This window comes from Crotalus tigris, unplaced genomic scaffold (assembly GCF_016545835.1).
Source record: "Crotalus tigris isolate CLP2741 ecotype Arizona unplaced genomic scaffold, ASM1654583v1 scf7180000017887.1893490, whole genome shotgun sequence".
NCBI classification, from domain to species: domain Eukaryota; kingdom Metazoa; phylum Chordata; class Lepidosauria; order Squamata; family Viperidae; genus Crotalus; species Crotalus tigris.
In genome coordinates this window covers 326339-338891 of record NW_024096704.1, presented here as the reverse complement: position 1 = coordinate 338891, position 12553 = coordinate 326339, and the positions used below count along the sequence as shown (strand labels likewise).

The 12553-nt window shown below is 38.4% G+C and overlaps 1 protein-coding gene across 1 annotated transcript in view; it reads right to left on the bottom strand.

Moving 5' to 3' along the window:
• Positions 1-4942: 4942 nt before the first annotated feature.
• TET2 (tet methylcytosine dioxygenase 2) overlaps positions 4943-12553 on the bottom strand; it is a 74827-nt gene continuing 67216 nt past the window's right edge. The window contains exons 9-10 of the mRNA XM_039343986.1: positions 10736-11096; positions 4943-8070 (exon numbers count right to left, since the gene is read on the bottom strand). Coding sequence (XP_039199920.1) covers positions 6707-8070; positions 10736-11096 — 1725 coding nt within the window. The 3' untranslated portion in view covers positions 4943-6706. The remainder of the gene's footprint in view (positions 8071-10735; positions 11097-12553) is intronic.

The following is a 12553-nucleotide window of genomic DNA, read 5'->3' as shown; positions in this document are numbered from 1 at the left end:
GTCAAACTCGCAACGTCATGTGACGTGTCGCGACATATCACAACTTTTTTGCCATTGCCGACAATGGGGTGGGCGCGGTTTTGCTATGATGTATCCAGCCTGCAGGCTGGCAGTTTGACACCCCTGTTCTAAATTCTTGCCAGCCACCTAGGTACCCTTCACTAATTCTCACAAACAATTATTAATAATTTTAAATTTACATTCATTGCGGTTTTGTGAATAGATTTACATGTAACCACATATCTGAAGCAGTGCTACTTTTCCCAAGCCGATATCATTAAACAGTTACCATTCTCATTCAGTCTTGGATCCTTGGAAAACCCGACCACTTTTTAAAAACTTGTTACTAATTACTGAATAAGTGAAAGTAGAGAAGGATTGAATCTGGCAATGCACAAGACAGAGTGCATTAAATAAATATAAATTTTATTAAAAACATCCACATTTCAGCATTATCAGGAATGATATAATAAAACAGCTTTTCAAATAACTTGCATTCATTACAATACTTACAATATTTATAACCATTCTCAGATTTTAATGGACAAACAAAATTTTAAAAAATGAGCGAAAGTAAACAAACAAATACCCAAACAGCAGAACATAAACTTAGAAATGCACAAATAAAAAAAAATCAATAATCTTAGTGTCAAACTGTTGGAGTTTCTCTATAAAAGATAGAGTCACTATGTTTAATAGTGAACTTTAATGCTGCTGCACATTAATCAAGTTGAAGAAAACAATCATTCAAGTAGAGTTGACACCACTCAGAAACATTTCAAGTATGGCTATAATCAACCTGATAATCCTATATAAGCTATGTTGTATTTGCTTTGTCTTTCTGTTTCACTCTTATGCAAGCTTTCATACATTAGTTTCACAATTTTCATTCACAAGATGCATTTCTCCTTACCCTGACATCTCATCCTCAATGAAGTTGTCTTCTGTTTGTAAGCAATTTGGCAAGGGAAGACACAAAGATGCCCTTCTAGAAAGGGCATACATAGGTTGCACTATATTTGGAGTTGACCACTGCATCCAAAAAAATGATACTAAATTAAACAATGTGCTTCCACTTATGCAGTCTCAACATACTGATGAATGAAAAATTATGTGGAATCTACCAATCACAACAGTATTTAAATTGTTTTGCACAAGGTAGCAAAAATTTATGAAACTGCCTATCATGCAGAGGTAGTCTTTGCTTACCAACAATTGGGACTGGCAACTCTGTCACTAAGCGTTGCAGTCACTAAGTGAAAAACCATGTTGCCATGCCAACTTAGAACCAAGTGAATCATTGTAGTTGTTAAGCGAGACATCTTGTGATTGTAAGTTGGCAATGTCATTTCCACATTCTCCGTAAATGCCATGGTGAAAGCCAATTGTGAAATTCGCAAATGAAAATCATGAGACTGTGGGATACTACAAGAGTCATAAATGTATGCTGGTATTGAAGCACCTGAACAGCAATCACATGGATCCTTCAATGGCTACAGTTTTGAATGATTGCTAAACAAAATGGTCGGTAAGCAGGACTACCTGTATTGTATGGATTTGTATTTTAATCAACATTGCTTTAAGTAGAGAGACCCATGTAAAGAATAACTAAAGTTCAATTAATGTAATAGACAAGTCCTCCAATACAACAATGCTTATACATTTATACAACAGTGAAGAGAGAATTCTGATTTATTCAACGGAAGAAGGTTTCCTTTACGTTATTTCAAAATGTAAGCAAGGCATCTATATGCACCTCAGAGCTCCAGTTTGGGGTGACTGTATAAGATATAATTAGGCTCGTATATTTAAAGTGAGAGCTGTGGACTTGTGTAGTTGTAGCATTGCATATGCTTGACCATGACATCATCAATTAAGAATTATAATTAGATAAAACTCAATTAAAGAAAAAACAAAGAGAAGGCATTGATCCTGTAAAGGTTACTCTTTATGCAACTTGATAATTCCACTGATATCTTTGGGAAATTGATTGTGTAACATAAGGGTGAGGAACGTCTCCAGATTTTGCTGATCTACAGTTGCTTTGGTGGAAGCTCAGCAATATCCAAAGGGCACCAGGTTCCTCTAGGCTTACTGTAGCTGGGTTGCAAAAGTCTGGATCACAAATTATGGACAAAATAATTTATTGGATGGAAACAAGGACATGCAGAAAAATGCTTGCTGCCATATAGTGGTTATTCTGATTTCAGCGGCCCAGATACGGTATGCCCATGTACCCTTGATACTGAGTGAAAAAAATAAGAGTAATCAGGGCCTTTACATACATTCTTATGTATGTATATACTGTATATTGTACTGCCATACTCTATAAATGCCTATGCCTAATGTAAGACCAACTGGGCTAAACTAAAAGTTAATAAGTCCAGCATGCTTTTCTCACAGTAGACAACCAGATGCAAAATATTGCATGCAGAGTACAAATACCAATAATTCTTTCCCAAATGTGTCTCAACAACTAATATTCAGAGATATACTGCCTCCAACTCTAGAGGTAGTCTACAGTTGTCATGACTGGTAGTTTCTTGCAGTCTTTTCTCCATGAATCTCTCTGTTCTTTAAATTCTGGCTTGAAAACTCAATAAATGAAAAAGCAAACCCAGCTAAAAACATATTTATAGAATTTGGAAAAGGCACAACCTTGCAAATGGTCAGCTGCCAAATACCTACTTGTCCTCTTGTCAGCTCAGTGCAATCTATGGTTTATTTTATATGTAACATGCAAAAGGAGAGGGGGGTTAAAATAAGAAACCTCAAACAGAATTTACAATATTAAAAATGCACTTTCATTGTCATAAAAAAGAATGGGTTTACTCTGCAAAGTTTGCCATCAATACATTTACAAGTAAAAGTTAGAAGCAGAATTAAAAAATAGCTGAGATTCTCAAAAATAAAGTAGAATTTTAAAAAAGGGTTCAACAATATTTATCAATCTGTACAATAAAATTTTACATACACATACACAGATGATACATTGGCTTACTAAGGAAATTGTGAGAGGATATATCCCTGAATTTTTAAAACCAAACTATGTGTTAAAATTCAAGTTACACTTGCTATCAAGTAGTGAGAATTACTTTTTCCCAAATATTAGCCAAGTGGAAAATCAGGGGAACATGATAATACCTTATATGTCTCCATTAAAATCCTATTGCCAAGTAAAGTTGAGGTATATGACAAGTAGGAACTTCATTCAAACATAATTTGAAGATAGTTTTAGCACACTTTTTTTAGAGAACAGGCCAAGTAGCACCATGATGTGAATTCAATTCCAAATCCATATATATATATAGATATATATATATATATAATATATATTTATATATTTGTACATTATTAAAATACTAAAACATTGCTTTAAAATTGTTTACAAGTTACTATACATCTGTTTTGCTTACACTTTTATACAAATTACCAAATTAAAAACCATCACAGCAAGCCAGCTGCCTCTACTGTATTCTCCCCAAGCTTCAAAGCTCCTACAGTATTTCTTTGTGTTGACTCTTCTTAACATTTCTTAGAAAATACGGCCACATAACACTGAGCAGTGTCATATACCATAACATAAATAATCCATGATTATTAAATAAAGCAGTAACCATCATCTCTAGAGCGATATGGTTCCTTAAAAAGTAATTCAAAATCATATGACAAAATTGTCAAGTTTAACATGTTTTTATCTGCGACTATATATTAAAAACTTAAAATGTATGCTATTTCAAGAAAGAGCTTCTCATCAAAATAGTTAAAATTAATATTCACAATACACCTTTGTGAGACAAGCACCAAAAAATGAAGCTTTATTATTTTTTAAATCCCATTTCCTCTGGTTGAACAGAGTAAGTAAAGGATCTATTCTTTCTCTGTTCTTTTAGCAAGTGTTTGAGCAATGGTTTCAGTTTATTTCAGTCAGCCTAAAACTGGCTTAAAAACTTTTTCCTGCTTGGAGTTACAAGCATCTTATATAAATTTGCCCCAAAGATCAAAAGATTTAAATAACAATAATAGTAATTTGTTGAACGCTTATAGAAGTCAAACATTTATGGGGGAAAAAAAATCCGCTGTTATAACAATCATGATTGGAGCCCTTGAAGCCATGCCTAAAGGATTTACTGAATATTTGGAAACTTTGAATTTATTGAACCTGAATATCTTAATTTTTACAGAAAGCTGCCTTGTTAAAACTGTCTATATCAGGGCTTTTCAACCTTTTCACCCATTGTACCACTTTTAGGATATGGCAACAACCGAGTACCACCAATCGCCTATCAGGGTGTCAAAAACTTGATGACCCAAAAAGAAAAAAAAGGAAAAAAGTGATAAAGTACAGGTAGTTCTCGAGTTACAACAGTTTGCTTAGTGACTGTTCAAAGTTACAATGGCACTGAAAAAAGTGCCCCCCCCAAGCTACAGCCGAGCAAGACACCTGCCTGGCCACCCGGCGACGCTCTTCCTCCTATCCAAGGTTTTCATTGTTGTGAGCATTTCTGTTGAGGATTGGCAGTGGGGGTGGTGTTTGGTTTTTATTCCCTCTGCCTGCTGGGTGGTTGCAGCAGGTTTTGGTCACTTCACATGACCCTGGGACACTGTGACCATCATAAATATGAATCAGTTGCCAAGCATCTGAATGTAAATCACAAGACCCTGGAAATGCTGCAACATTCCATCTGATTGGTGCTTCTTCTGGGCTCAGCAGAAGCCCCAGGATCAGTGCTACTTTCCAGCTGATTGGTGCTTCTTCAGGGCTTAGCAGAAGCACCAGGATCAGCGCTGAGCTCCAGCTGGAGCCTGGCACTGATCCTGGCACTTCCACTGAGCCCTGACAGTCCTGAAGAAGCACGGATCAGCTGGAAAGCAGCACTGATCCTGGTGCTTCCGCTGAGCCCTGACAGCCCTACAGCTCCAGCCATCTCTCGCTCAGGCTTGTGCGGTGCTGCCACCAGTTCAGCTCATTCCCCTCCCCTGCTACCACTTTTGTAGGATGGTTGCGTACCACCTGCCAGGTGGCAATGTACCACAGGTGGTACCCATACCACTGGTTGAGAAGTCCTGGTCTATATCCTTAGGTACTATCTTAATAATTCTTGAGTTCATCATTAAGTCTTGAATTAATTTTTCACCAATCTTAGACTACAATTCTAACTGCAGATTACTCTTAATAATCATCATAACAATAAGTTATTAAATGTATGTTACCTGACTCCCAGTGATACTGGGTAATACATGAATTTAATATGTATATACTAAATGCATTTCTTCAAATAAGTTTCTTTTAATGTTACAGTAAATGTTTGGGGAGTTTTAGCACCCAGATTAATGTTCATCAGTGGCAGCCCAAAGAGTTCTTCAAGCACCATTCACAAAATATTTTTCTATTGTTTGCTGCTCTTAATCAGATCTTTGCCAAATGAACGAATTTTAGTGAGATCTAACAAAGCTTATTTCGCTTGGAGAAGTAGCAGAATGAGTATTCAGGCCTGCGGCATGAAAGCCTTACTTGCATTTTCTTGATAATCAAGATAAAATTGTTATCTTCAATAGCTTTATGCAAACAAAAGAAGACCAGTTTCTTTTCTGATTTACAATTCTATGGGGTATTAAGTTACCGGGAAAATATTTCTCAAAAGCTGCCTTTATTGCTTTTGTTGTTCTAGCTGCCACTGGCACAGTGACACATTCCGCCTGCAGTACTCATATGATAGCTTTGTTGGCTCTTGCCCTTGTTTCATCCAGATTTTCATGCTTTAAAACAAGTGTGTCCAACTCGTGGCTGGACAGCTAGTAATGTGCCTCCACAGGATTGTAAACATTTAACATTATGTGATTTATACACAATAACTATATTATATATTTTATATGCAGTTGAAACCAATTCCTTTTCACTTGATACGACCCAGGCAAGCCAAAAGGTTGGACACCCATGCTTAAACAATGAGTTGTAGCTGATTTGTTTTTTAAAAAATTCAGATTAACTCGATGTCAACACAAATGTAAAGGTTTTGTTTACAGATTAAAGAGAGCAGGATCTGTTTTTACCTTATCTAGTGCTAATAAAAGACATTAAAACTTATCTAAATGCTGCAGTAGACACCATTTTTGTATACAGCACCATGTTTTAGAATAGCCAAAACAAATTCAGTGCTTTTGTTATAAGTGTAGCTATCCTGATTATTATCAATTTATATTAAAATTATAGCCAAAACAAAATAAAGCCAAACAAAAACAAACAAAATGTTCTATGCTAAAAAGCTACATTTCCAGTAACCAGTTCAGTATAGCATCAGTTGAGCACCGAGCAGAATCTTAAATGTTCTGCAGAAGAAAGACTACAGAGTTTTCACTACTAAAAACAAAAACATTCCCTTGCTTAATCTGCTCTTGAAAACAATGGTTATAGATATACAATTTTAAAATTATGGTCATTCTTTTTACCAGTAGTAATAGCAGTATTTCAGTCCTAACTGGTTATGTCTTCTTAATTTTGCATAGGATACTTTGGTTTTAATTTCAGATTGTTACTTTTGACAGCTCTCCATATGTATGCAGTGGTAAAATTACTTATTTTGCTGGGATGGAGAAGATTTCCTCAATGACAAATGAAAAAGAAAAATACTGTATCTTGCTCTGATACTATCTAATATAGGAGGATTTTTTTTAAAGGATGAGGTAATAAACAAAGATGTGACTTTTATATATATCTGTTATAAGGCCCTGTAACCCGTGTAAAGGCATATGGAGATGTGGTTACTGTGGAATTTGTGGTAAGAGACATCGTCCTTTGTGCAAGGGACCTGATAAATCTAAAATAGGTTGGTTCCAGGTTCTCGTTTAATTCAGCAGGCTCCCGTTTTACTTTTTTGCCATGTACTTTCTGAGGCACATAATCTGGACCATACTTTTCACAGTCTTCTTCTTTTTCTCTTGCCTTCTCAGCCATTTTTGCCTCCCACAAAGCCAGACCATGCTTTGGCTCATTCATACTTTTGTGTTGATAGAAGACAAGTGATATCCTTGTAGGGTGATTCCTGTTAGGATTTTTCAATGGGGTTGTAGCGTGGAGTTCACGTTTAGCACACTCTATGAGGATTGATCCATGGGATGGGGCCACTGCAACACCACCTATTTCTGGATCCAGAAAACTTTGCTCATTGTCTGACCAGACATCATCAGGATCCTCTGCATTGAGCACCTCTGTTTTATTTGCACCTACTTCAGAAGCTGTTCTGTTATGGTTAAAATCTGGAAAGAGGTTTGACAACCCATTAGCTACCTGACTATTCTTGTTCTGGAGATGGAGTGAATGAGAAGAGCCATTGAACATACTATGATAGTCATGGGTAAGGTGTGGTGGGGGATACAGATGATCACCATTTTTATTCATAAAATCCACACCTGGATTTAGATTAGATTTCAGCCTGGAGGTGATGTCCATAAAAGGATTATCAGTCTCATGCTGGGAGTAAGGTGGGAAAGAACCTGCATGATGAACATTTGGTCTAAAGGCGCATTTGTTAAAAGCATCTACTGGAACATTTTGGTTTCCATAATTCAAGTACCTGTGCCCAAAGTTCTGATTATTTCCAATCCTATGCTGATACAATGTATGTATTGGAGGTAGACTTAGTTTAGACAGAGAATCTTGGCTCTGATACCTAAACAAGTCCATATGCTGAGTTTGAGCAGAATAGGAATTGTAATAAGAACAATTGTCTATTGATAAGCTTCCATTGCATGGATAATGAGGATACTGGTTATTTTGACCTAAATGAATAGAATAGGGATTTATGAGGCCGGAAGAATTCAAATAAGTTCCTGTAGGTTGTGATGAAGTCTGGTAGATATTCATTGGATTGGATCCTCCATAAGGATTGGAAGGATGTGTACAGTTTGAATATGAATTAGCTGGATTAGATAGACTCATATAGAGATTGGTAGAATCAGAAGCAGAGTATAAATTGCCATGGTTTGACTGATGTTTAGAAGAGAAAGCCTGGCATGGATGTTGGTAAAGTTGCTGTTGTGGCACAGCTGGTCCAGAAAGATGCAAAAGATCTGTGCACAAGGAAGAGAAGGAAAGAACTTTAAGGTTGGAAAAAATATTTGTCATTTGTATAGAATTAATTCAATTATGGAAAGATGTTGCCCATTCTACTTTTCAAGGAAGATGTTTATGCAATTGAATTATGCCACAAATATGAGATATGGGAAATTAGATAAAATATGAATGTTATTGGCATTTTTCCTCTCTGAAATTAAAATAGCCTTGATGAATCAGACCAAGGCCCAAATGTTGCCACCATTTTGTTTCCCAGATATCTTATGAGGACTTGGAAGCAGGCGTGAAAACTAATACAGGTACTTGTCTGAAACAAGTATTCAAAGCCCTTTATCTAGAGCAGGGCTTTTCAACTTTTTAGAGATTGTACCACTTTCAGGATATGGCGATATTCGAGTACCACCAGTCGCCTAAGGTGGGCATGGCCTGCTCAATGCCACTCACTGGACACAGCTGACTCAAGACAGAACAAGTCGCACCAGCTAACTCGATATGGGGACAACTCGGTGCCCCACAAACGCCTCACCTCCCCAAACTGTTATCAGCCAAGCACATGCACGCAGGCAAACACAAGCACATACACCACATTCCAGGTTTGGGGACTTTTATTCACAGAGGAAGAAGAGGGCCTTCTCCCCAAGCCCAGGCATGATTAGCAATTTGCTAGCTCAGATGTGGATACAAGTCTCCAAGCTTGGAATGTTTTTGTGTGTGTGTGTGTGTGTGTGTGTGTGTGTGTGACAGCACGCTAAAGAGATGTTCTTTTCCCAATCCCAGACATTGTTGGTGTTTCCCTGTCCGGTGCCCCCTCCCGGCAAAAAAGGAGGTGGAGAATGTTTACAGGAAGCAGTTTCCTCCGAGTCCAACTTCTGTCTTGACAGATCTCTGGAGAGCAAGAGGAGGTGGCAGGGGAGCAGCACTCCCAGGTCCTACACAAGGGAGGCTGGCCCTTCTCGAAAGGGAATTCCCATTTCCAATCATGTATGGTAAGGATGCTGGCTTGTTGGGGCAGCCTTCCCTTTCTCTGCCACTGACTCCTCCTCTCCAGAGATCTGCAGGGGAGACAGAGATTTGGAGGGCAAGGTGCAGCCTCCATATTGACCAGTTCTACCTCTCCAAGCCCTTCTCAATTAAACATACATTATATATAAATTAAAACACAGCCAAAAAGAAAATATAGTTAAATCACTAATTACAGCTCTTCACATATTTTTTGGAAAAACCACCTTTATTGATCTTGGAAGAGCAAATCTTATTAAAGAACTCTTAATAGGAAGGGGATTGAAGAACCCAGCGGGCCAGAAGCCAGCCCAGCCATTGCACCCCTCTGGTTTCTTCTCCTCAGCCCTATGGCACAGATGCAGTTGCAGCTCCTTGTCATAGTTGGGGCAGGACTTGCAAGTATCTCCATCCGCTTCATCCTGCAAACCAACGCTCACCTGGTGCTCCGGCCCGCCGCCATGCTGGCAGCCCCGACTAAAGGCTGCATGCTTAAGCCTCACCCTGCAAAGGAAGGGGGGCAGCAGCCAAGACTACAGCAGATATGCAGTTTCTCAGGGGTGCTTAGAGGTTGCCCAACTTCACTCCGGGATTTTGGGGTTGGAAAGTGGAGGAGCAGCGCTGCGTTTGCAGGCCTGGTGGCACCTGGTGGAAACCTTCCTGCTCCCCCCCTGCAGCTACCTCCTTTGGAGCCTTCCTAATCCCAACAGGCTTGCCAGCATACGTTTGCCCGCTTCATCCTGCAAAGCATGGCTAAGGCCCTTCGGGCTCTGAAGGAGGTAGCTGTGGGGGGGGGGGGCAGGAGACTTTCCTGTGGGGGAGAAGGAGACTTCCCCCCAGGCCGGCATATGCAGTGCTTCCCCTCTGCTTTTTAACCCCAAAATTCCGGAGTGAAGTTGGGCAGTCTTCTGACCCAGCTATGGCGAGGAGCTGCAACTGTGTCTCCTTTGATTGCAGGCTGGGATAGGCCAATCCCTCATTTTCTCCAGGGTGGCCCCAGGCCAAATGTACACACTTGGCAGGCATGTTTATTTTATATCCTCTCCTCTCTCTCCCTCCTCATTTTGTCTTTGGTGTAGTTGCAACTGACTCCTTTCCCCAGACTGTGTGCAGATTTTGGAAGCACCAGTCAGCTGGAGCCGTGCGCCAATCAGCTGGAGCCGGACATGGATCCTGGGTCCTCAGCAGAGCCCTGGAAACACTGCGGCTCCAGCTGACTCTCCCACAGGCCTGTGCTGCATTGCCGCTGCTTCAGATCATCTCCACGCTATACTTTTACACTTTACACTTAATTTGATGGTATTGATTGCTTGTTCTTGTCTGCATTTCCCCCCAAATATTATATACTTTTTCAGTTATGAGTCACAAATTTGTGTAAAGGTACTATGATGTTGTTTGCCAGTTTTATCTTCAGTCGTTTTATGATAATCCCTAGCATAGATTTGTTTTTCAAAGCTGCTACATTTTGTGACATTATTTTCATTCAACAGTGATCCCAAAATCATTTTTCTTGGTTAGTTGGGACCCCATCAGTATGTATGTTAAGTAAGTTTTTTGTCACAGTGTGATCCTGTCTCATATCTCTCATGTTCATAGTACAAATAGTCCATATGGTACATATGACAGAGCTGAAATCATAACTAATGCCTACTAAAAACATACCTGCTAATCGCTTGCCATGAGCTGGCACTTCTGCATTGAGCTGCTTTTGACGTGCTGAGGCTGATTTTTCTCTCTCATGTTTGTTAGGCCCATTCTCCATGGAGGCCAGCTTCTCTGTTGCTGCTTTCTTGGCTTCCAACTTTTTTTGCCGACAGGTTTTCACAGGTTCAGCCAGCATCCTTACTTTTCGTCGAAAAGAACTAAGAACCTGGATGCTACCATTTCGCTTTTTTTCTTCCTGGCCTTCTGTGCTTCCAAATTCATCTACACTGGATATTTTATACAAGGGTAGCACATGCAATTGTTCATCTTCTGGTGTTTGGCCAATTTCACGATTGTCTTCTCTGGTTAGTGTGCAGACCTGTTAAAATAATATGATGGAAGACACATTTCGACTGACAAATGAGGTTAAACTTGGCCTACAAACAAATTTGATCATGACCTTAAAGTCACATAGTGCTAATTTTTTTCTGAGAAGCAGCTTGTCAAGCTAAATTAAACATGAATTTTTTAAACCACAAATATTCTATTTTTGAATAGTTTCCATTTCCTCAGGGATCAGTAACCCATTAAAAAAAATCTTTAAAAATCTAACAATTTAAAATAATGTAGATCATGCAAGAATGTTTTGTGGGATTGCTCTCTAGAAAATTCCATCATTTTTATTACTTTTTTCCTTTAAAAAACCCCAAAACATTTAGAGGTCAGTGAGCGCCACCTAGGGGCACTGTGGGCTCCATTTTGTCAACATTTTTTTCCCCTGTATTCACTATTATTTGTGCATTATGTAAGTTTGTACAAAATAAAGTCTTTGGCATCTTTTTCATGTTAGAAACACCTAATATTCCTGAGAAATAAAAGTTCCAGTGATGAAATCCATGAACTGATGACACAGCTTTGAGAAAATATTAGTGAGTAAATCCACAAGGAATGGCTGAATAATAGAGAAATTAAGAATTCTGGAATAGTCAAGCCAAAGCCCAGATCTAAATCCCTCTAATATCTGTGAGGTGATTTGAAATGGGATATTCATGCAAGAAGTCCCTCAAATATTGCACAATGGAAAAAATTCTGCATGGAGGAACAGAAGTCTCCTCCCCAATTGATGTCAGAGACTTGTTGTCATTTATAACAAACTGCAACTTGGGTTGTTTCTTCCAAATATCAGGTATTAGAACCAACTTCATTTTTCTACAGAAGTAAATGGCATCTTTTTTGTTGAATAAACAATTGCAAATAATAAATTAAATAAATAATAAAGTCAAATTTTCATATTTTTCTTCAGTTGCATCACCTTTATTTTTATATGCTGCTTGAATGAAGATTAAATATTGATATGTCCATATATGTTAAAATTGAAAAAAAAAGGAATTTTACATGAGGTGTACATCTTCACATACACATTCACATCAGCATACAGGTTGCTAATCATTGCTGAAGAGAGTATGGTCTTTTGTGTTTAATCCTATTAAATGCTAAGCTGGTAGTTCTGTTAATACAGAAAAAAAGTTAGAATATGTCAATCAGTGAGAGAATGATTGGCTGCAAGATTTCAAATTTGTTGACCAATCCAGAAATAGAACTTTGGGAATATACCTAGCAACCAATCTTCATTGGCACTCATGCTCAAGAGATCAGTACTGTATTCCTTTTAGGTTTGCCTTGGGAAATAGCCAATTTAACCTTAGCCAGCCCACCTAAGAGAAGGAACTGAAAACAAAGCTGAAAGAAGGAAATGGCAAACCACTTCTATATGGCTTCTGAGAAAATTGTATGGAGAAATTTAGATACCAGATAATGAAATAGCCAGGTCAGAAT